Source organism: Bemisia tabaci, chromosome 2 (genome assembly GCF_918797505.1).
Source record: "Bemisia tabaci chromosome 2, PGI_BMITA_v3".
NCBI lineage: Eukaryota > Metazoa > Arthropoda > Insecta > Hemiptera > Aleyrodidae > Bemisia > Bemisia tabaci.
Genome location: NC_092794.1, coordinates 78,012,429 through 78,037,152, shown reverse-complemented (window position 1 = coordinate 78,037,152; position 24,724 = coordinate 78,012,429). Strand labels below are relative to the sequence as shown.

Here is a 24,724-nt window from a genome sequence, read left to right as displayed (position 1 = left end):
TCTCTTGTTGTTGTCAAAGTAAAACCTAAAAAACAATTGATTTTCCGTAAAAAATCACATAAAATTAGTATGTCAGATCAATGTATCAACTCGTCAAAGTTAAAAATCGATTCTACGAGAAAAATACGAAGGAATCTATGCACTCTGATCATTTCCGGTTCATTTCTTTGATCTTGGATGGAGAGGAACCGATTTCAATCCCGAAAATTCATCGATTTTCCTTGCGAAATTGCTAAAAATTGATTGAACCAATCGATAATTTGACTCTACTACGTTAAAAATCAATTGTATGTGTGAAAATACCTAAGAATCAATGTGCTCTGATCATATCAGGTTCATTTCTTTGATCTTGGATAGAGAATAACCAATTTCCATACCAAAATATCATTGATTTTCCTAAAAATTGCAAAAATTTGATATAATCAAATACTTAAAATCAATATTATAAGTCCAATGTAGCCTGACTCAAACGTAATTTTTCATTATGTTCATTAGTCTAAAAAATATATGCTAGTAATTGTGAATAGATATTTCAACAAAGCACTCACTCTTTTTCTTCCAAAATTTTTGGGAAAACTCAAGCAAATTGTAAGTTTGCAAAATGGTAAGTCTACAGAAAAAACTGAGGGGTAAAAAGAATTCAGTGCCAATTGATGAAATAGAAATTCATTCACTTGATAGAGTTGGAATTATGCTTTTAAAATTATACCATTTATTACTATTAAGAAAGAAAATTCAAAAGATTATCATTGATTATGGGCAAATTGCCGAATTCCGCGGATTTTGAAAAAGCAAAAATTCCGTAAGTTGAAATCGAATTTCCTGTGATTTTCCTGTTGTCCTGGTAGTTAAAGCTCTGGTTGATCCGGGTTCTCTTTTTCTGGATTGCATACCCCGAAACGTCTAAACTGCTGGGATAGCCAGAGTTTTGAGACAATGGGCTCAGAAGCGTTTGAGTAGATACTTTAATGAAAGAAGCCTCCATTCTTTGTCAAATTGCCTCCAATCAGGCAAAAGACTCTTAGAAATCGTTCGGATGATTAAAACTTAACCGGTTTTATTTCAAGAACATAAAAAGGGTATTATTCATTTTCATGTTAGGCTAGTGTTAGGCAAGACAGCCATAGTAATATCTTCAGCATGCTTTCGTGGTTGTGTTGTAAACACACAACAAACACATTTTAAGGTTAGAAATCAGCAGAAGAGGGCGGCATTTTACTTGAAAGCACTGTTTTCATTGGCTCTCTGGCGGAATAATGTCACTTGCTGCTGTTTTGTCTGAAACTGTCATTTTTTTGTGCACTTGCCGCTTTCTCATATGTCTCGTTTTCATTAAAATATTAGCTACAACAGTGATATCATCTAAAGGAGATTGGATGAATTTGTAAGGAAACTCGATTTCGAAAATTTCACACTTACTGCTTTCTAAGCTTTCACAGCAGTAAAGGAGACCTAATTCTTTCAAATGAAATCTGGTGTTCATACATAAGAAACCTTACTTTAATTCCTGTGTGGAAACTTACTGCCTGGCATGAATAGACTGCAGATGAAGTTCGATCTATGAATCAAACTTTAGATCTTCACACTTCAACCATTAAAGAATTTCTAAAATAAGACAATTTTTCAACATAGAAAACCCTCCTTTCTTGGGAAATTTGATTCCTGAAAAGCGCTGGAAAAAAACTAGTGTTCTTTTTTGTTAAGATGGGCAAATTTGAATGGAGTCCAGGCAATCTAGCATGAAATTGGACCTTAGGTGGAAAAAAAATCGGAAGCAAATTCCAACTAAAGGGCGTTAATCTACCCCAGTAGGAATGTAGTTTCTGAAAATTCCCCAACTTTCCGACATGCGGAAAGTCCTGAAAAATCAGAGAAGTCCCTGAAGATTCGCCAATTTTCAAACGCACATAATTGGCATCAAATTATCGTATGGAGGTCGTTTTTTTTTTTAAATTGTCAGAAATTGAGTCAGATACATGTTAACGACAACTAAATTCGGGAAAAAAATTACCTTAGTTGTCAAATTTACGAAAAATTGAAAATTTGTTTTTTCTAAAAATCTTTAAAGCTGATTTCAGGTCCCAAATCGTTAGAAATCGGAAAAAATGCCTTCTTCAAAAGTTGTAGAATATTATTTAAGCTTTAAAACGGTATATTAACGAAATTTGTACGATGATTTGTCGCCAAACTACGCGCAAAAAAACCCGGGATTTTTTTTTCCGCGCGAGAGCGGCAGATCCTTCCGACTCAACGCATAGCCACTTGTTAAAAACTAAAATCTCTCCAGGATCTTACTTTTAACATATAATTATGAATTTGGGAGTATCTACTTGTTTAATAAAAGTATGAGAACACCCCCTCCCTCTCCTTCCACCCCTATCCCTTGTTGCCATAATTATAAAAATGTTATCTCTATCTCGTTAGTCAGAGAGAAATACTGTTTGACCCGGAACAAATTGCATAACACACTTTTCCTATGTGAACGTCGTCAGTAGATCCTCCTGAACAACATACTAAAAGTTTACCACGGTCCGACCCCTGAGCACACCCCCCCTTTTTTTTTCCCAAGATGACTGAATGCTGATTGCAAGTGTTTTGTTACTCTCCTGACAACTTTATTTGAACAATTAACTGAGTCAATGTCTTGTGTTTTTACTTTTTTCATATAAAAGTGCTACATTTTTGCTTGTTCTAAGGGCTCGTTTTTGGCATTTTATCGGCAGCTGACTGTGAATTTTTTGTCCTTAAGTGTTATCGGCAACCTAACCTCAAAATGTCCACCAAATGTGGTACTTGTGATAAAGTGTTCGGTACTAAACCTATCATTGCCTGCGGACATTGTTCCAGCCTTTTTCACTTGGAATGTGCTGGCCTTTCCTCCACGGAAATTCGTACAACTGAACTTAAATCTCTTGAGAAAAAACTTGTTTATATGTGTGGGGAGTGCAAACGCTATGGTGATAACTCTTCCCTAAAGGATACATTAGCATTGCTTCTGGATGACATGTCAGCTCTAAAGTCTCAAGTTAGTACATTTACACTCATTTCTGATGACGTGGAGAAGCTGAAAGGGGAGTTGAAATCCAATGAAGAATCTATAATGGCAATATCCTCTCGTGTAAACAATATGGAAGATAAGATTAAGTCTGTATCAAGCGAGCTACTGGCGCTTAAATCCTCTGTCAACTGTGAACCAGCCATACTTGGGGCAAATGTCGATGGTGTTCTTCAGGAAGTGGAAGAAAGGAAGCGGAGGGCTTGCAACTTAATCATGTATGGCGTCCGTCAAGCTAGGTCTGAGGATGAAGATAAGGCTGCTGTTTTAAAGTTATTAAGTAAAATCAAGGACTTAAAGGTCGGTGGAATGCGCATTATCAGGTTGAAATCCAATGCTACCGACAAGCGGAAGCCAGTAAAGATTATATTTCCGTCTCGGTCTGATGTTATGAAAGTTCTTAGAGGTAAGGCTCTTCTCCCTAAGGGGGTGTCGGTTGCTAGTGATAAGACTATGGCGAAAAGACAATATCTGGTAAAGCTATCCAAAGCTAAAGACGAACACAATCTAAAGTTCCCTGATGATCAAAAATCAATTAAGTACATACGAGGTACTCCAAAGTTAGTTAGTAATAAGCTGGATGCGGTAGCAGGGGCTTCTTCCTCCCTATCGGGAGAGAAGTGATGCCAGGCGTCTGATGCACAAATTCAAATTCTGTATGCCAATGCAGGGGGCTTACGCTCAGGTGATAAACTTCTTAATCTTAGAACTTTTTTTAATAGTCTTACAATCAAGCCTGACATTCTCGTCGTCACTGAGACTTGGTTAAATAATTCTTTTTTCAGTGGAGAGCTGGGTCTGGGTGGTTGTACTGTCTATAGATCTGATCGCATATATGATGATGAAATTCAAAGAGGCAGGGGAGTATTAATTACAGTCAAAAATTCTCTTAAGTCTTGTCGCTTGATAGTTCCTCCTCTAGAAGGCTACTCTAGCCACCTGTTTGTAAAATTGTCTCTTGCTCCTGTTGTTATTATTGGTGAGACGTACATTCCCCCCCACTCGAACTCTACAGTATATAGGGATCATTCCCTGATAGTAAGTACCTTAGCAGATTAGTGCCCTGACGCTAAGTTAATGCTCTTTGGAGATTATAATCTGTCTAAAATTGCTTGGTCCAGTTCTTTGCTCCTTTGTGCTGAGTGTATAAGTTATGTGGATCCTAATGGTATTGATGCTGTAAATCATGTAGCAACCGTGTTTACCTGTTTAAGTTTAAACCAATTTTTTCCTGCCCATCCGTCCAAAGGATACACCTTGGACTTGTTGTTTTCTAATGTAGATAGCATTTTTGTTTCTGACCCACCAGATGATTTTGTATTCAAATCGAATAATAACCATTGTCCTAAATTGTTTTCTTTTCCTCATAAATCTTTTGCATCTCTTAAGCCTAAGTTATTTTATAAGAACTTCTTTTCTTGTGATTTATGGCCCAATTATAACCAGATTATCTGGAATTGAATGGTCCTCCTTATTTAAAGATAAATCTCTTGATGAGATGGTTGACATTCTCAGTGAGGAATTAAATGAAGTTGTAGCTGAGCTTGTTCCTACTTCTTGCAAGCGCCCCGACGCCAATTTTCCTGTCTGGTATGATAAGGAGCTCATCAAAATTACAATGGATAAAAGATTCTATCACTTCTTGTGGAAATCTAATAGTGAAATGAGAGACTACATTCTATTTAAGAAACTAAGAGCTCAGTTTATTCGCAAGTCCCGTGAATTGTATAAGAGTTATATACTTAAGGTGGAGTCAAACTGTAAGTCTAATTTAAAGGCTTCTTGGTCATTTGTTAATAATTTTAATAAAACTGCGTCCATACCAGATGTGATGAGATTGGGCGACCGGAATTCGGACTCTTTGTCTACTTCAGTTAATTTGTTTGCAGATTTCTTCGGTTCTACCTACCGACCCAGTCCACTCTCACCTTCTCTTGATTCTGGTTATGAAGGTTCCACTTGCTTTCCTAGCATGACTGAAGAAACAGTTCTTAATGCTATTAATTCCACCAAGCCGAATGGTAGTGTCGGTCCTGACGGGATTCATCCTTTTTTTGTTTCAAATTGTTCAGAGGTCTTAGCCAAGCCTCTGTCTCTCTTGTTTGATAAGTCCCTGTCATCGGGATACTTTCCGTCGGCTTAGAAAGTCTCATATATTACCCCTATTTTTAAGTCCGGAGATGAGCACGATGTAAAAAATTATCGCCCTATTTCTATTATAAGTGTCATTCCGAAACTTTTTGATAAGATTGTGTCTAACATGCTGTATGAAGCTTTTGCAGAGAAAATATGCTTACAGCAGCATGGCTTTGTGAGGGGTCGCTCTACAGTGTCTAATTTAGCGGTGTACTGTGACTTCATTGCTGAAGCTCTTGACATGTCACAACAAGTGGATGCAGTTTATACAGATTTCTCTAAAGCTTTTGACAGTGTTGGTCACAATCTTCTGATTGATAAGTTGAAGGATTTGAAACTTCAAAGTAATATTTTACATTGGTTCCAATCTTATCTAACAGGTAGGACTCAAATGGTTAGGGTTCACGGTGTAATTTCCAAACTTATTTATGTGCTGTCCGGCGTGCCACAGGGATCTCATATAGGGCCCATTTTGTTCCTCATCTTTATCAATGACCTTGTCTTAAATTTGCGTTCTGTGAGATCCTTACTCTTTGCCGATGATTTAAAATTGTATGCTGTCATTCGTAGTGTGGCGGATTCTATTTTGTTCCAGCAAGACCTGGATTACCTTGGAGAATGGTCGTTGCGCAATGATCTCCCTTTAAATGTTTCTAAGTGTTCTGTAATAACCTTCTCCAAGCACCCGGCCCCTGCTCATTTTGAGTATGCTATTAGTGGTTCTATTCTGAACCGGGTTCATTTAGTTAAGGATCTAGGTGTTACATTTTCTTCAGACTTCTCATTTAGTGAGCATATTGATTTAGTTATCCTTAAGGCTCTTAGACTTTTTGGCTTTATCCGTAGAGTTTCTGCGCATTTTAGAGTTGGTACAATCCTCTACCTGTATAAATCCATCGTTATGCCAATTCTAACGTATGCATCTCCAATATGGTCTCCTCATACACGCCAAGGGTGGGATAAAATCGAATCCGTCTAGCACCATGTGCTTCGTTTTTTGTCATTTGAGTTAAATAGACCCATGTCCAAATATGACCACGATTATAGTAAGATCTCTGGGGCTTTGAACGTCCCAACGTTAGAGTCTAGGCATCATACCTATGACCTCGCTTTGGCGTTTAGAGTCCTTGGAGGTCATATTTTGGCTCCAGATCTGTCTCAGCTATTTCAGGGGAGGGAGGTCAACTACTCCCTGAGAGTTGCCCGTCCTTTATTTGACAACCCCGCTAGGACTTCTTACCGTTTCCACTCGGTGGTTGTCAGAGTAAAGAGGCGGTGGAACCTACTGTCGCCTGGGCTAGCTGATGCAAGTCCGGAGACAAACCTGTTTAAGTCTAGGGTCAAGGACTACGTATTGAAATACTATGTTCCCTATTAGTTATATTCATTGTATTGTACTTTTGTTTGTTTTGTTTTATTTGTCAGTAGAGTCTATCATTTGTTCAGCTGTTATGCTCTTTTTTGTGAATTACTTTTGTAATTGGGCAACTTGTCCGTTTTGTATAATAAATAAATAAATAAATAAAAAGGCGAGTGAGGTGCATCAACTCCTATGTAATTTTGATTCTAGATTTCATGTATCAAATCGAAAAAGCTCGCTGGTTGAAAGGGGTGCCGCAACGTCCGGAGGGCGGCTACATTTGAAAGGTGGAGGGGTGCATTTTTTTAAAGAAAAAATTCCACTAACAAGGCAAGGAAGGTGTCTCTTTTCTGTCTATTTTTATTCAACGAGTCTGAAAAATGGAGAATATTAATTTTACTCAAAAATGATACGTGTTATGCAAGAAGGTGACCATCATGGCTGTTCACGGTATTAAAATAATTTAACAGGAGCACCGAATGAGTTGTTTTTGCTCACAAGACATACCTTTTCTTGTCAAGATAGGACAAAATCTGAATCAGCGTGCTGATTCCAATTCTGTTTCAGGCTCGTCAGGATCTTTCACCTTGAATTTCTCCAAGTTTTAACAGTTGATGTCGGCGCAACTTCAGCAAAATTGGGGCTTGATCTTACAAGTACCTACGCTGCATAGTGCCAATCCCTTTCTTAAAATAACAACGGAGGATATTTACTCTGGAGCTGGAGGCAGGTCGGCCCATAGTGGAATGAATCTCGTTGTTTTTATACATTCATCCCAATTGACAAGCATCCAGATCAACTTGTCCCGTCCACGGTTGGATTGTAGCTCCTTATATTGATGGTGCTTCATAGCTGAAAATTTCGGAGTTAATCCCTGTATTTGCGATGAAGATTTTGCAAGCTGCAACTTTTTCCTTTGAAAACGTGATGACGGACGTTTTTGAGAGTTTGAATGTCCAGTAATAGGGAATAGACGAAGAAAAAGAGAATAAATCCTCTTGCAGAGATGGTTAAGGAATGCAAGAGCCGTACTAAAATTGGAAGCGAGTATGTTTTGCCTGTTAATTCAATAGGTAGGGTGAACGCGCAATTATGATCTTTGTTTTATTATAGGAACTTTTCACATCTAATTTCTGTTCCAGGGCCAGAAATAAACGGAAATAGACACCTTCCTTGCCTTGTTAGTTGAATTTTTTTTTTAAAAAATGCTCCCTTCCACCTTTCAAATGTAGCCGCCCTCTGGAATTTGCCGCACCCCCTTCAACCAGCAGGCATTTTCGACTTGATACATGAAATCTAGAATCAAAATTACATAGGAATTGATGCATCTCACTCGCCTTTTTCGTAAAAATCTAAAAAATGCACCCCTACTGCCTCTCAAATTTAGCCGCCCCCTTGAATTTAGAGCACCGCCTTTCGCCGGGGAGCTATTTTGACATCAATAATGAAATTCACGACCAAAATTATCCAGGAATTGACGCACCACACCCGCCTTTCTACGTAAAAATCTAAAAAATTGCACCCCTACTGCCTCTCAAATTTAGCCACCCCCTTGGATTTAGACGCCCCCTTTGACCCGGGAGCTATGTTGACATCAATAATGAAAATCACGACCAAAATTATCCAGGAATTGATGCACTACACCCGCCTTTTCACGTAAAAATCTAAAAAATGCACCCCTCCTGCCTCTCAAATTTAGCCGCCCTCTTGGATTTAGAGCACTCCCTTTGACCAGGGAGCTGTTTTGACATCATTAATGAATTGATGTAGGAAATGATACCTCACTTGCCCAATCATGTAAAAGTTAAAAAATGACTTCCCTTCCCTTTCAAATTTAGTCGCCATCTTGGATTTGGGGCACCCCTTTTGACTTCATATATGAAATCTGTGACCAAAGTTACATAGGAAAAGATACCTCACATGACACTATAGGAACATTTTAAAAAACCGAAATCCCATACGGCCTTAATATGGCCGTCATTTTGATTTTAGGCATTTTAGGGGGGGCTCAGGGGTCGGACCGTGATAAACTTTTAGTATGTTGTTCAGGAGGATCTACTGACGACGTTTACATAGGAAAAGTGTGTAATGCAATTTGTTCCGAGTCAAACAGTATTTCTCTCTGACTAACGAGATAGAGATAACATTTTTACAGGGTGATCCAAAATTCCCTTCCACCCCCTCTAACTTTTTACCTAATTAAGGTAAAGATTTGAAACTTGAGGGATATTCCTAGGTCAAAGGGAGCTACTTTTTGGCCCCCCTAAAATTTTCAGGGGGGCCCCCTTTGGGGGGCAACGGCCCCCAACTTTTAATTTTCAAATGGGAAGACCCCCTTTGTGATAGCTCGTTCGAAAGAGCATAAAAAAAGAAAACTTTTCGCGCAAACCCGAAGTCAATATCTCAAACCGTTTCAAAATGGCGGCCGGTTAAAGTTCAAAATGGCCGAAAATTCACACCGTTTATTTGTCGATGGAGTTGCGCGAAAATCGCTATAGAGGGGTATTTTGACACGACAAAAACGAATTTGACGTTAGATTTTCAAAAAAACCGAAATTTCCAAAATGGCCGCCAGTTAAAGTTCAAAACGACCAAAAATTGATTTTTTTATAAATCTAAGCTCAAATTTGTTTATCTTATGCCAAAATACTCTCAAGTTCCAAGTTTTAGGCAAATCCATCAGGAAAAAACCGAGGTGAAAATTTTCGGCCATTTTAAACTTTATTCGGCGGCCATTTTGGAAATTTCGGTTTTTTTTTTAAAATCTAACGTCAATTTCGTTTTTCTCGTGTCAAAATACCCCTCCATACCGATTTTCGCGCAAATCCATTGACAAATAACCGGTGTGAATTTTCGGCCATTTAAAACTTTAACCGGCCGCCATTTTGAAACGGTTTGAGATATTGACTTCGGGTTTGCGCGAAAAGTTTTCTTTTTTTATGCTCTTTCGAACGAGCTATCACAAACGGGGTCTTCCCATTTGAAAATTAAAAGTTGGGGGCCGTTGCCCCCCAAGGGGGGCTCCCCTGAAAATTTTAGGGGGCCAAAAAGTAGCTCCCTTTGACCTAGGAATATCCCTCAAGTTTCAAATCTTTACCTTAATTAGGTAAAAAGTTAGAGGGGGTGGAAGGGACTTTTGGATCACCCTGTATAATTGTGGCAACAAGGGATAGGGGTGGAAGGAGAGGGAGGGGGTGTTCTCATACTTTTATTAAACAAGTAGATACTCCCAAATTCATAATTATATGTTAAAAGTAAGATCCTGGAAAGATTTTAGATTTTAACAAGTGGCTACGCGTTGAGTCGGAAGGATCTGCCGCTCTCGCGCGGAAAAAAAAATCCCGTGTTTTTTTGCGCGTAGTTTGGCGACAAATCATCGTACTTTCGTTAATATACCGTTTTAAAGCTTAAATAATATTCTACAACTTTTGAAGAAGGCATTTTTTCCGATTTCTAACGATTTGGGACCTGAAATCAGCTTTAAAGATTTTTAGAAAAAACAAATTTTCAATTTTTCGTAAATTTGACAACTAAGGTAATTTTTTTCCCGAATTTAGTTGTCGTTAACATGTGTCTGACTCAATTTCTGACAATTTAAAAAAAAACGACCTCTATACGATAATTTGATGCCAAGTTATGTGCGTTTAAAAAATGGTGAATCTTCAGGGACTTCTCTGATTTTTCAGGACTTTCCGCGTGTCGGAAAGTTGGGGAATTTTCAGAAACTACATTCCTACTGGGGTAGATTAACGCCCTTTAGTTGGAATTTGCTTCCGATTTTTTCCCACCTAAGAAGCTAGATTGCCTGGACTAATGGGAACAGCCAGATTAACATGGAGAAATATATAATTCCCATTTTGTGTGTGTATATATGTATATATACATATGTGAAGCTCAAAACTGGGGAAACAAGGATAAAATTACACACATTAAAATTCAGACGTTTCTCTGCAATCCTGGAGCGAAACAAATTTAATTTCTCAATTTGAATGTGTGTAATTTTAGCCTAAATTCAGCCAAGGCTAAAATTACACAAACTAAAATCTAGACGCTTCTCTCCAATCTTGGAGTGAAACAAATTTAATTTCTCAATTTTAATGTGTTTGATTTTAGCCTTGCTTTCCCATTTTGGTGTTTGACATATGTATAATTACTTTAGGCTGCAATAGTGTTATTGTTTATCCATGTATCACTGGGTTTCGTGTGTTCTACTTTTCCTCAAGATCATGTTATTTAAATTTGTTCAGAGGATACACGGACCACGTACAGTTAACATCTCAAAGGATCTCACCTCCTTCAGAAGGAAATTGCTTCAAAATAAAAAAAAACCCTACCTCCTTCCTACTTTTCGAGCAGTCATATGTTTATGATTTTAAGTTCTCCTTTTAAAATTATGGACTGAAAATGCTCCAATCATGGAGCTAAACATCTCAATTTTAATGAGCGTAATTTTAGCCTTGTTTCCCCAGTTTGATCTTTCACATATGCAAAAATATTTCGGGCTACCCTAGTGTTACTGCTTTTCTTATACAGGGTGTCTCAGGAAAAAGGAGCCACCTTGAATATCTGCCCAACGCGCCGGAATTTCGAATAACTGTAAAATACGTGTTCGTTTATATCGAGGGGGACACCTTTGGGTGTATTTGGCATTTTCCTGAACCGCGGGAGGGGCGCAGGGCAGGGTGTGCCTGTGCCCTACCCTTAAGTTGAACTTTTCAAATGGCACCCCTACTTTCTTATTTCAGAAAACAATTCTACACAAAAAAAAAAACAAGCCACGTTGTCCAAACCGAACGTAAACCGGACAATTTTTCAGTGACTGGCAGAGGTTGAAACATTTTTTTCATGCTCTTTTCAAAAATTTCCAACGCCCAATGGCATTGCCACATCAAACCAAACTCACGGCTTACCGAACATTTCTGAGGGGCCCTCATCCAGAGGGAGTAGTAAGTTTTAGACAAGAATTATTACTCTTTTTTCTGAAGCATAAGAAATTGTGTCCATAAAGAAACAGCTAAGTGGAAAAACAACGCACCGCAGAAAAATAAATTAAGGTCGGGCTCAAATCATTGAAACCCACCCCAAGATAGCTGATCCATTTGTTTTTCTCCTTAGCTGTTTCTTCAAGAACACAGTTCCTTATATTTCAGAAAAAATAATAATAATTCTTATCTAAAACTTACTACTCCCTCCCGATGAGCGCCCCTCGGAAATGTTCGGTAAAACGAATTTTAATGTCGCAAAGAGGGGCTTCGTGTGCTCCAGATTTCGAGTACAGTGGATTTTTTTTTTTTCTTTTTTTAATCGGAAGTGCAATGTTTAAGAATTTTTTGGCCCAGAGTTTCGTTTGATACGGCAATTCCATTGGGCGTGGAAGAACATGAAAAAAATGTTTCAACCTCTGCCAATCACTGAAAAATTGTCCGATTTACATTTGGTTGGAAGAGTGTGGCTTATTTTTGCGTAAAATTGATTTCTGAAAGAAAAAAGTAGGGGTGCCATTTGAAAAGTTTGACTTAGGGGTGGGGCAGCCTCCGCCCCGTGCTTCTCCCGCGGTTTAGGAAAATGTCAAATACGCCAAAATGTGTCCCCCTGGATATAAACGAACACGTCTTTTACAGTTATTCGAAATTCCGACTTGTTCGGCATATATTCAAGGTGGCTCCTTTTTTGTGAGACACCCTGTATACATTATGTGTATTCCCATGTAAATTATTGAATTATTTTCATGGGATTATTGATGTGATTTAAGTTTATTACCTGGGCACCGGAATCTAAAAGTAGCTTGGCCACCTCCACATGACCATCCATGGAGGCTTCCATTAAGGCAGTGTGCATCTCATCAGTTTTATGTTCCTGCAAAAATTAAAATAAAAAGAGAGAGCTTCAAGGTAAATGTATATAGAAATACTGTTCTTGGGCTTTTGTAATATACCTGAATAGCACAATGCTAAAAAAATCGATAATCAGAGTCCCTGATGTTAAGAAAATAATAATCAAGTTTAGACCTATGTAATGGCAAACCCCCCACCCTTGGGTAGAGCAAAAAACACATTTTTGGGAAAACGCTCGACGGATAGGGCTAAAAACGTGCTACATAGAAAATAAATGAACAAATGTTTTTCTTTTTTCAAAATTTTGCACCGAGGCTCTAAAGTTGCCAGTTTCACGAAAAATCACTCTAATATCAAGTGTAACACCTTGTTTTCACCTGAACTCAACTGTTTTTCAGTAAGCCACATAAACTGAGTCCGTTGAGGATCATTAAAACACTCCAAAAAATTTCAATCCTTCCAAATTATGATAATTTTCCAAAAAAAACCCATTAATAATATAGGTTTTTTAAAGATTTTATCAGATCTGTAGGAACGCCTGAAAAACATTAACATTTATAGTATGACAATTTCTAAAGCTATAATTCTAGAAACAAGTATAGTTTTTCATCTAGGAACAATGCAAGGTTGCCTCATCTAATATTAAAAATCATGAAAATCGCGGCTCTTCTGCCACGGTTTGCTTTATATAGCTTCAATTTTTTTAAAGACCACCCGCGATTACCCTTTTTCATGAAATTGTTAGAAAAGATCTTCAGGTTGAAAAATTAAAAACCGGTAAATCGTAATTGGGGCGGTTTTATTTATTTATTTTCGGGTTTTTCCAATTTTAAGGGTTTAGTCAGGGGGCATGTATCATTCCGTGTGCACGTTCGTGATACAAGTTGCCACCATTGCTTAAACTCTTTATTTTGGTCCTTAAAATGAGAAAATCTTTGGTGGACTCCCTGATTTTAATTAGAAGGCCCCCAGCCCAAAACAAGATGGCGGCTCAAAATTGAAATTTTGATATAACAGCACCATATGTCGAGAGAGGTATTGATTCTCATGTTTTTTAGGTTGTAGATTCCAAAAAAAATGTCAGATAGACCCCTTAACCCACGGAAATGCCCAAAATCCAAGATGGCGGCCGAATTTGGCTCTTCAGCGACCAAACCGTCAAATGCGGCGCAGTGAGAGGAGTAAACACTCTAGATACATGTTTTCTGGGTTGCAGATTCCAAAAAAAAGTAAAGAGAACCATTGCATGCCGTATAGTCCTGATTTGGTCCATGTATGGGCCAAAATTGACCCCCATTTGGGCGAGACAGTTCCTGATACTCTATGGCAAAAGCACTGTCCAATGAAAAAAAAAGACAAAATATTGTCTCCCGGCCGAGATAAGGCCATCCTGGCGTATCCTGGGGATGAATCCGAATATGACCGTCGTTTTCTTCCCTTACCCTCCAATTCTCCGGAAAAGCCGATTTATCTGGAAAAATTGTCATTTTTGATGCTTTTAAAATTGTTACTCCTTGCAGAATATAGGTGAATGTAATCTCAGATACAAGATAGAGCTAGTCTGATGTATTTTAAGCCAAGGAGTCTGAAAATGGCCTTTATTCTTACCTTTCACTGCTCAGTTTTCTGGAAAAGCTATTTTTTCCTGGGAAAATGAACAAATTTGACGTGTATTTGTCATGTATGCAATTTATTTTTATGAATTTTCCTGGACCCATGGCAGAAGGATGCTGATGTATTTGAAGCTGTTGAATCCGAATATGACCTTGATTAATTTTCATCACCCTCCAGTTTTCCGGTAAAGCAAGTTTTTCCTATCCTAAATTTGTGTAAAAACTTTCCTTGACTCATAGTCTATCAAGAAGACATCTTAAAACTGTCTTCGATGTGTGATACATTGATCCTTTAGTATTTTGAACTGTTGAACCCAAGTATAATCTCAGATTTTTCCTGTCACCCTCCATTATCCCGGAAAAGTCAATTTTCCTCGGAAAACGAGCTTTTCTGATAATGTCGGTAATTTTAAAGGAGTTTTAGAAAATTCTGAGATTCTCTTCAGGTCTCTCCTGATGTATTAAGAGCCACTGTACCCGAATTGGCCCTCCACTTTTCCTTGACTACCCCCTTGTTTGCTAGAGGGTCCAATTCTTCCGGGCCAAAAGCTTTTCCAGACCGTTCCCAGTTCCAGGGAAATTTAAAGCTTTTCCGCATGTGTAATTATCGATTGTAATTTAAGCTGAACTGTTGAATCAGAATACGATCACAGATTTTTTCCTATCACCCACAATTATCTCCGAAAAGGCAATTTCCCTCAGAAAATGAGCTTTTTCACCTAGAGCACATGTTGAAGGAATGGAAAAGGAAGTGTACTGGTATAGGCGTTCCACTCTCTGTTAGACGGACCCTTTTACTCTATGCCTTGCCGATGACGAGATTGTTACAGCTCAAGATGAAGAGGATGCAGATTACATGGTGCAGAGGTTGGTAGAAGAATATAGGAAATGGGGCTTGGATCTTAGTGTAAGCGAGATGGAAAAGTTAGTCGTAGAGCAGCACATCAACGGCAAAGCATAGAACTTGAGGATGGATGGTGCATCGAAAAGTGTGACGAGTATAAGTACCTCGGTGTTTGGCTAGATCAGGATGGAAGGATGGATCAGGCCATTAAGAACAGGATGATCAAGGGCAGGAGAGCCATCGCGATGCTGTGCAAGATGCTCCGGGATCAGAGAATTTCAAAGGCAAACAAGCACCGGATATACAACGCCACAGTGAAAAGTATCATTCTCCAAGGTAGTGAAATGTGGCCTTCGATGAAGCAAACGCAAGATATGTTGAGGGCAAATGAAATTGATTTTTGGCAGTGATCTGCCGGTATCTCGAGAGGGGACCGCGCCCGTGATGAAAAGAATTAGGTGATATAGGTTAAAAATGATAACCTGCCCTAAGTCATGTCCAAACAGTTAGTGTAGTATGGACATGTGCAAAGAATGTCAGATGATAGGTTGCCCAAAAAAGTTTTGGATTGGGTACCACCTGGAAAAAGGCGATGGGGACGCCCCATGATGGGATGGCGGCAGGGCGTTGGCGGGGCGAGAGGTATGTATGAATACATGTATGTATTATGAGTTTCCGAGTCCGAAAACGGTCTCCGTTAATTTCTATCACTCCTCAGTTTTTAGAAAAGACACTTTCTTCTGGGCAAATAAGTGACATTGACTTATTTTTGTTGACATGCAATTTAAATTTAAATAATTTTCCTGGATCCGTGAAGGAGAGGTTCTTAAGTATTCTCGAATGTTGAATCCAAATATGACCTCTCATTTTTTCCACCCTCAATTCTGCCGAAGAGGCGGTATTTTTGCAACAATTTTCGTAGAAAACAGTTTTCAGAAAAAAGGTGGATGATAACGAATTTCTCAGGCCATTTTCAGGGTTTTCAGCTTAAGTTACACTACAATCGATAATTACATATGCAGAAAAATTTTAAATTTCCCTGGAACTAGGAATGGTCCAGAAAAGCTTTCGGCCTGGAAGAATCGGCCCTTCTAGAAGGCAGGGAGGTAGTCAAAGATAAGTGGAGGCCCAATTCGGGTTCGGGGACAATATATATATATATATATCACAGTATATGTGACTCACCGAAAAACAGTTGAGTTTTAGTGAAAACAAGGTGGTACAATTAAATTAAGAAAGATTTTTCGTCGAAAAATGACGATTTTTCGAAAAACTGGCAACTAAAGAGCCTCGATGCAAGGGGAAAGAGTCAAAATTTCGAAAAAAGAAAAAACACATATACATTTATTCTGCATGTAGCACATTTTTAGCCTTACCTGCCAAGCGATTTCCAAAATAAGTGTTTTTCGCTTCGCCCTAACCCTCCCCCCCCCCCCCCAAATAAGTTGACGGCCCTCTTTTGATCTCTTCCGAATAAGTTAATAAAATTTGCTTCTGCTCCCTACATTTTCTGATTGGGTCCTAAAGGGTGCCAGTTAGCATCTTTCATGGTTACCTCGTCATCTTGGAGATGATTAAAAAAAGAAGGTACACCTCTAAAAATTCACTCTAGCCTCTTCTGATTGAAGGAGAAAATTATTTCGCCACAGCAATGCTCTATTGAGAAGACTTGACAATTGAACAACTTAAGTGTTTATTATCACATCTGTGCGCAAGGTCAATGTCTGATTTTCACTTTCCATGAGGAAAATAGAGTTCTAAGCGCAAGAAAAAAAAAATATTAGATAAAATCTTCAAGTTTGATTATTCTGACAAAATGAAGAGTCAGACAACCCAAGATTAGAGAAAAAACAGAAGGAAGAAAAATTAGTGCTGAGAGTCTTCACAGATATTGCATTTGGTTAACCTATTATCAGAAAGGAAAGACAAACTCAGAGAAAATTTACCCTTCCCTGTAACATTTGTTAAGTATTGTTTCGAAGACATAATGTAATATAGCTTGTTTAGTATAGTAAATTCACGAACATACCTGGTCTGCTCCAGCATCCAAGAGAAACCTGACCATGGCCAGGTGACCTTTGTAGCATGCCAACGTTAATGCCGATTCCTTAAACTCGTTTGAGTGAGTGTTAATACCCGCTCCATGATTTAAAAGAATCTGATAATTCAAACAAACGGAGAAGATTGATAGAAATATTAAAATAAAAAATAAAAAGTTTTCTAAATATGAATCCAGTATGAATGAAATGAATTAAATGGTGTGCGAAAGTATCAGCAATTAAAAACCTTGGGTTACGTAAAGCTTGACATTAGCTTTGCAGAACACAAAGGAAGGCCCCTCTTTATTGCTACTTCGTCCCGTAATGTGGAATACCTAAAGTAATAGGGAATTGATCAGTGTTACAATTCAACATGGAAAGTAGAACTTTTGGAAATCGGTAAATTAGCACACACGGCACAGCACCATGCTTTTTGATGCACTTGTAATTCTTACGGCTAATCAATGCAAAAGCATCATATCTGTTAAGTTGATTCTACAGAATTCAGCTGATGATTCGCAACCTCGTAGGTGAAGTCCTTTGGCATGATCGTTACCCCGCTGCAATTTCATTGTCTCCGCTCACTCTCATCCTACTCTCAAACTTAGCTGATGGTTTGCTGCTTTGTGGGTGAGTCTTGTGGTACTTTAGTTACTTGCCTGCAATTTTGTCTTCTACGCTGCCACCTTTCTAGAGTTAAACCAAAAAGATTTCCTGAATATTTTTAATAGTTGCAACATAAAATTTCAGGTTGATCAAACTAAAATTACAGTTTCGAAATTTCACATTGGAGTTATTTGTGGTGTTGCTCTCGCACATTCTCTGATGAGTATACAATGGGGACAAGAGTGAGGATGCTTACTTTGGCCACTTCAACATAGCCAGCACTGGCTGCTTCCATCAACGGCGTGTGCCCATTTTCATTGTGATCTTCAACATTGGCACCTGCCTCTAGTAACTCCCGTACAACTAATTCATGTCCACCAGCACAAGCATACATCAATGGTGTGTTACCTGCAGTCATTAACAGTTTTTGATGTGATTAATAACTAATTAGAATTATGCTAGAATAGAAATAGGGTAATATGATAAAACATGAACCTAAATGACACCTGTTCTGGATAAATCAGGATGAGTAGTGATACACTGAGTTAATGCTGTATGGATTTGGATAAATTAGAAAGGATCTACAGAATTAGAGGTTTTTGTTGTTAGTGTTGATAGGTGTGTTGCTGTGCTTTTTGTGTTTGATGTGATTGTTGTATTCAGTGGGTTTCACGTTTCAGATGTGTTTTGTGTACCTGCTATATCTGATGTGCCTGACATGTTCGTACATAAATCCACCCATAAATATGTTGTCTTAATTCAAATTAAATCATCCGTCAGTTTAAATTAATCTCAGTTCATAGTCAACCACAGGGGTACAGCAAGTTCTTAATCTTCCCCACTTTATAATTTGTCTTCCGCACAATTTGCTGCTAGGCTATTATTGCGCCTCAACATAAAACAAGGCGCCTCACAGCTTCCTTACCCAAAACAAGGTAATCACAGTATTAAGAGAATGAAATTCCTTCCCTATCTCCCCAACACATTTGAAGAAATTCTCTGGCAATTGAAGATATGACAGGTGGTTAAGAAGACACAATTGAAAATAGTTTTCAGACAATTGGTTGTTTGAAACCTCAAAACCTGCTTTAGAGAGCAAATTAAGGTGAATAAACAAATTTTCCCTGACAATTTCGTCATTTTCCCTGACATTTGCCGGTTCCGCCTGACTTCGTAAAATTGTCTGACATTTCCCAGTATTCCCTGACTGTGGCAACACTGTTACAGGTTCCTTCCCCAAAATTAGCTCGCTTGAAAGACTTCCAGCACATAAAACAACCCGCTTAAAAGTTTTCTTCCCCAAAAGCAGCACGCTTGAAAGCCATCTGGCACAAATATCAATGCCCTTCCCTGTTTTTTCCTCAAAAACTAGGGGGGAAAAACCGGTCTTCCCCGATTTTTACAAATTTTCACAGCCTTCCCCAATTCTCTCTCAAGCTGCCTTGTCATCATGATTGCGTGATTGAGAACATTCTGCACCCCTAATCAACAACAGGGTTGCCACAGATTTAGAAAATAAAACATTCCTCAGATTTCCCTGTAGTGTATCGGTAAAATTTTCCAACAACTGAAGATATGCCAGGTGGTTGAAAAGACATAATTTTAAATGATATTCACACAAATTCTGTTATTCAAAACATCAAACCCATTCTGGAGAGAAAATAGAGGTGACTGGACAAATTTACTCTGACACTTACTTCATATTCCCTGGAATTTCCAGATTTTGTAATGCTCCAACATTTCCCGGTATACCATGACTGTAGCAACCTGCAATCACGGTTTTTTTTCTCTTTTCCCCTTTCTTTCAAATTTTCAATGAGAAGTACATATGAATGGACGTTTCTAAAACGAAATATCTTGCAGATGCACTTAAAGGAAGCGATGCTTACATTTTAATGCTCGCAAGTCTGACATATATGAATGGGGAAAAGATAAATGGGAACATGAACATTTTAATCTCATCATGAATTTTTGCATGTTACAACTTTGAGTCTACAAAATGGCATTTTTCAAGACATTTTCAATTTTTCCAGGATTCACAGATGTTAACCCTTCTTGGTCGACTGTCAGGTGGGACCCAACAAAATGTTTGCCATGTTCTAGTCAGAAGTCGGGCCTGACCTGACATTAAGTTTAGTGAGCTTTGCAGTCGTATACCAGGCACCAAGCCCAAGTCCACTCGCTTAACAAACCACAACCTCTCAATAAATAAGCCAAAATTAATTGCGACCTTGAGGGAGGGGGGGGGGGCGAACACAGACAAATAATCGTGACCACAAAGGGTTGAAAAAAAAAACAAATCAAGACTTACCAGAGGAGGACTGAGCATTGACATCTGCTCCATGGGCAATAAGGAGCCTTACTATGTCTACGAATCCTGCAGACGCTGCCTCCATCAAAGGAGTGCAGTCTCCTTTCACACCTCTATCTTCTACGTTAGCATGCATCGCAAGTAGCACCTGGAACAATAAACACAAGACTTGTTGGGGACGAGATATCATTTAGGGTGTATGCTGACCCGTGGCCTTTACGGTGCCTTCTACTGTAGTCTTTCCATCCGTATCCGTTTGGTAAAGAAAAACTGCGCCATTTCCTTAGGTGCACTACTCTTTTCAATTCATGAGCTTTTAGTGATTGATGTAAATAAACAAGGTAGTCACACAATTTTAGAGTAACAATAATGAGTCCGATGCACACAACAGATGCAGGTAGACTTGAAAGTGGTGAAATCCTTCGGTGCGCTACTTTTTTTTATACATAAAGCTGACGCACTGTGGATCGAAACCTGCTAAAAGTCGAACATAGACGTTTCTCACAAATAGTCACTTCATTGATGTAGATGTCTTCTCAAGGAGTTATACTGTATGATACCGGTATTGATTTTCAATTTTTCAACCCCTAATTTAGCCCACACAGCCTCTTAAGGTGGCTCAGACGGCACTCGAGAAATGTTGCCTCATTTGGGACAAATCGTTAGCCTGTTGGTATTTCCTCCCAATAGATTTATGACAATTTCTGACGAAGGAAGCTTCTTCTCCTCTTTAAGTTGAATATACTGATAACATTTTAAAATATCGCCATTTTTATGCGCGGTATTCTTGCTTAAGTATTTCCCTCAAAACCATAAAAATAATAATATAGTTAGACTTTTAACTACCTATTTACGCGTATTTACGCAAAACCTTTGTAGAGCAAAGTTAACTGATCCCTGGAGATCCAGTATCAAGAAAAATTGGCTGCCCCAAAGTGTCATTTTGGGAAAAAAGCTCACATGATTCCGAAAAAGTGAAATTCATAAAATAGTGGCTCGAAGAAATTTGAATTCCATAGGTCTGCAGCGAATAAGCACCGGACATTTGATAGGTGATCTATTTGTAATTTTTAGTGCTGAGTCCAAAATTGACCTTTGCTTTTCTCCTACACCCACCGATTTTCCGGAAAATTGAGATTTCCCTCTTAAAATGGACCTTACGAAAATGTGATTTTCTGGAAAACTGGTGCATGCTGAATTGAGACCAATTTCGAATCCAGGAGAGAAAAATACATGAGAAAACATGTAAAAACATGTCATGGTTAAAAAATTTCCCTGTTGTTTCAGAATACGGGATTTTTCCACAGACATTGAATAGAGAAGACCGTACGCTGTGAAATGGAGCGATGGCCACTTCTCTTCCATTCGCATGCCGCACCGATCGATGAGTGCGGGAACACCGAAACGGCACCAGTGAGGTAGTGAGCCCCAGCCGTCCCCAGCTCGCGGTAAACGAACAGTGCGCTTATACGAGGTTGGTACAGTTCGGCTCCGAAATCTTTAATTATTAATTGATTAGTGCAAATATTTTCGGCTGATGTGTTCTTTAATTATAATCAAATGTTTCTGTGTGAAGATGTGTTTTAGTTTTCATGATTAAACACCACACAACTCTCAATTTATGGTATGCTTACAAGAGCAAATTCTTGATGACCCGGGCAAGAGACAAAAATGGTTATGTCCCGATGATAATTTTTAAACTTTGACTACATTTAGCCTTAAGGAACTAGTATTTTTGGTTCATTTGTTTTATTTCCTATCTGCACAGGAAACTAATACACCACACAACAACGGATCATGAACTAATGGCACATTTTGTTCTTCCTAAAATGAGCCAGAAATAGCAGTTCTTCATTGAAAATTGTAGTCAACTTAGTGTCTTCAATTTCAAAATAGTGTTGTTTCAGTCTGTGATATTTATTTGTGATAAATGTAATATTAATAGTCCAGGCAATAGAGCTCAAAATAGGAGGTTTGAGGGAAAGTTTAGTCGAACTAGCAATTATGGGCTAACTTCATGTTTTTTGGGTCGTAGAATCCGAATTTCGACTTGCCTGACAGATCCGACCCTCCCCCCGGCCGCCATTTTGAAAAAACGACTAAAATTTACGGTTTTTCCCCATTTTTCGCTTATAACTTTTTTTCTGTTCGGAATATTGAAAATCCCGCCACTTCTGTTGAAAGATGATCAAATTTGCAAGAGATTGGTAAACACATATGTACACTTAACGTGAAAATCGCGAGAATGGGAGCGCGAAGAAGGCAGCGGGAGATATCGATCTTGCGCCATTAGATACTTAACACCCTGCAATCCTGCATCCTTGCAACCCTTTACGTGTAAGTCATATTAAACAAGCAGTTATGCAATGTATTATTTTATTAATCCCATTACATAAATGACTGATTACGGATTTAGACAAAATCAAAAATACTTTCAAAATGTGGACATGTTCGATAAGTAAGTGAGTTAGTCCAATCGTTGGCGTTTGGCAGCTCGGTGCAACGAAGTTCTAACTTTTGGTGACGGACAGGTATTGATGGGCCTGGTTCCCCTTCATAGACATCACGGCCGGCGTTGATCTCCGACTCTAACACAGTATCCAGAATATGAAGCTAGAGGCCAGACGAAAAAAAAAGGAAAGGAAAGGAAAGAAAAGAAAAGAAAAGAAAAGGGAAGGAAAGAAAAGGGGGAAAAAAAGGAACCTAAATTGAAGGAAGATTAAAATTTTCGCATCACTAATCCCAAATAGAAAAAGCATTCTGGTTTCCTGTATCAAGCAGTCTGGTGTTCATATATGGTGTGTATTAGAGTCCCTTTATACCCAGAGTTACGACAACTCGAACGAGCAACGAGTGCACCAAGATGGCGGTACCTCGTATGTGAACAAGAATAATGAAAATATTACCCAATGTGGTTTATCAAGAGTAAATTGTTATGTCCATCGGTCCAAAATGAAAATAGATTAAGAAATTATTCACAAACCAATCTCATTTTATTTTTAATTGATCAGTTTGTTGATGTTGTTGTTTTTGTGTGAAAGACATCGCAGGATTCCTGATCCTTATCCCTCAATATCGTTCGTTTGGGTGCACTCGTTTCGGCCTCCATGGCCAGCCAAGGCCGGCTGTCAGTCAGCTGATAAGCGAGCGTCGATCGACGCTCGACGCTCGCTTATCAGCTGACTGACAGCCGGCCTTGGCTGGCCATGGAGGCCGAAACGAGTGCACCCAAACGAACGATATTGAGGGATAAGGATCAGGAATCCTGCGATGTCTTTCACACAAAAACAACAACATCAACAAACTGATCAATTAAAAATAAAATGAGATTGGTTTGTGAATAATTTCTTAATCTATTTTCATTTTTGACCGATGGACATAACAATTTACTCTTGATAAACCACATTGGGTAATATTTTCATTATTCTTGTTCACATACGAGGTACCGCCATCTTGGTGCACTCGTTTCGGCCTCCATGAGCGAGAACCAATCAGAATTGGATTTTTTTTTAGGCCACTTTCAGCCCAACCCTGGCCCAACTAAAAGTGAGTTGTCGTAACTCTGGGTATAAAGGGACTCTAGTGTGTATTTCTGATAATCCTCTAAGTGCAAAACGAGTTGTTCAGGCGCGTGTGGTTGCAGGAAATGTGGGCTTAAATGCTCAGCATTGTGCATCAACTGCAGTGATACATGCGAAAACAGGCCTGAAATTGTTTTAGCGGACTCTGAGGAGGAGGATGATGTTGAAGCTTAGGACTTTTTCGACAAGCCAAGTCCAGAAGAAGATTTTGAAGCTGTCACGACTGAAGTTCAAGACCTTCCAGAAAGCCTACATTCAGAAATAAAATATGAACCTAAAGGTTTGTTATTTCTTTAACACTGCTCGCTTGTTATCAAAAACTTCTTGCATAGAAAAAATACCATGGCAAGCTTTATTAAACAATCAGGTGTTCGTTAGTGACATGTATTCCTGATAATCATTACCAGAAATTTCGGTAAGGATTATCAGAAATACACACCATAGATGAACACCAGACTGCTAGATACAGGAAACCAGAATGCTTTTTTTATTTGGGATTAGTGATGCGAACATTTTAATCTTCCATTAATTTAGGTTCCTTTTTTTCCCCTTTTTTCTTTTCTTTCCTTTTCTTTCCTTTTCTTTTCTTTTTTTTTTTCGTCTGACTTCTAGCTTTATATTCTGGATACTGTGTTAGAGTCGGAGATCAACGCCGGCCGTGATGTCTATGGAGGGGAACCAGGCCCATCCACCTGTCCGTCACCAAAAGGTAGAACTTCGTTGCACCGAGCTACCAAACGCCCACGATTGGACTAACTCACTTACTAATCAAACATGTCCACATTTTGAAAATGTTTTAGATTTTTTCTAAATCCGTAGCCAGTCATTTATGTAATGGGATTAATAAAATAATACATTGAAACAACCGCTTGTTTAATATGACTTACACGTAAAGGGTTGCAGGGATAAAGGGTGTTAAGTACGAGTAGGGTCATCCAAAAAGTAAGGTTCCCTACCTTGTATCTTCCGAGAAAAACGAGATAAATCAAATCGGTAAAAAAGCACATGTTAGACATACTCTAAGCTTTAAAACAAACTCAAGATTTTGAAAATCGGTCAAAGAATTCGCGAGTAAACTTAATTTTACAGAGACAACCTCCTATCGCCGCGTGCCCACCTCCGGGGTCAGGATGCGCGGAGAGTCGATTATTGAAGACTCAGGTTATCGCCTCTATACAGGGTGTTTCAGACCATCCGTACCAGGCCTTTTTCTCGGTTGTTTTAGGTCGTACGAAGTCGGGGACCGCGGGATTGAATAGGGAATTGACCCCAAAGAATCCGAATTTCGTGGTCCTGAAACCCCCCCCACCCCCCCTTGGGAGGTAAAGGGGGGGTCACGATGCTA

General features: G+C 38.8%; 1 protein-coding gene across 2 annotated transcripts in view; it reads right to left on the bottom strand.

Annotated features, from left to right (window-relative positions):
- Nucleotides 1-24,724, bottom strand: part of mask (multiple ankyrin repeats single KH domain) — a 154,367-nt gene that overhangs the window by 107,804 nt on the left and 21,839 nt on the right. For both annotated transcript variants that reach the window (XR_011899182.1, XM_072296328.1), the window contains exons 5-8: nucleotides 19,799-19,946; nucleotides 17,744-17,895; nucleotides 16,872-17,000; nucleotides 12,312-12,407 (exon numbers count right to left, since the gene is read on the bottom strand). Coding sequence is in view for 1 of the 2 variants with exons in the window: in XM_072296328.1 (XP_072152429.1) it covers nucleotides 12,312-12,407; nucleotides 16,872-17,000; nucleotides 17,744-17,895; nucleotides 19,799-19,946 (525 nt within the window). In the remaining variant the exon portion in view is untranslated. The remainder of the gene's footprint in view (nucleotides 1-12,311; nucleotides 12,408-16,871; nucleotides 17,001-17,743; nucleotides 17,896-19,798; nucleotides 19,947-24,724) is intronic.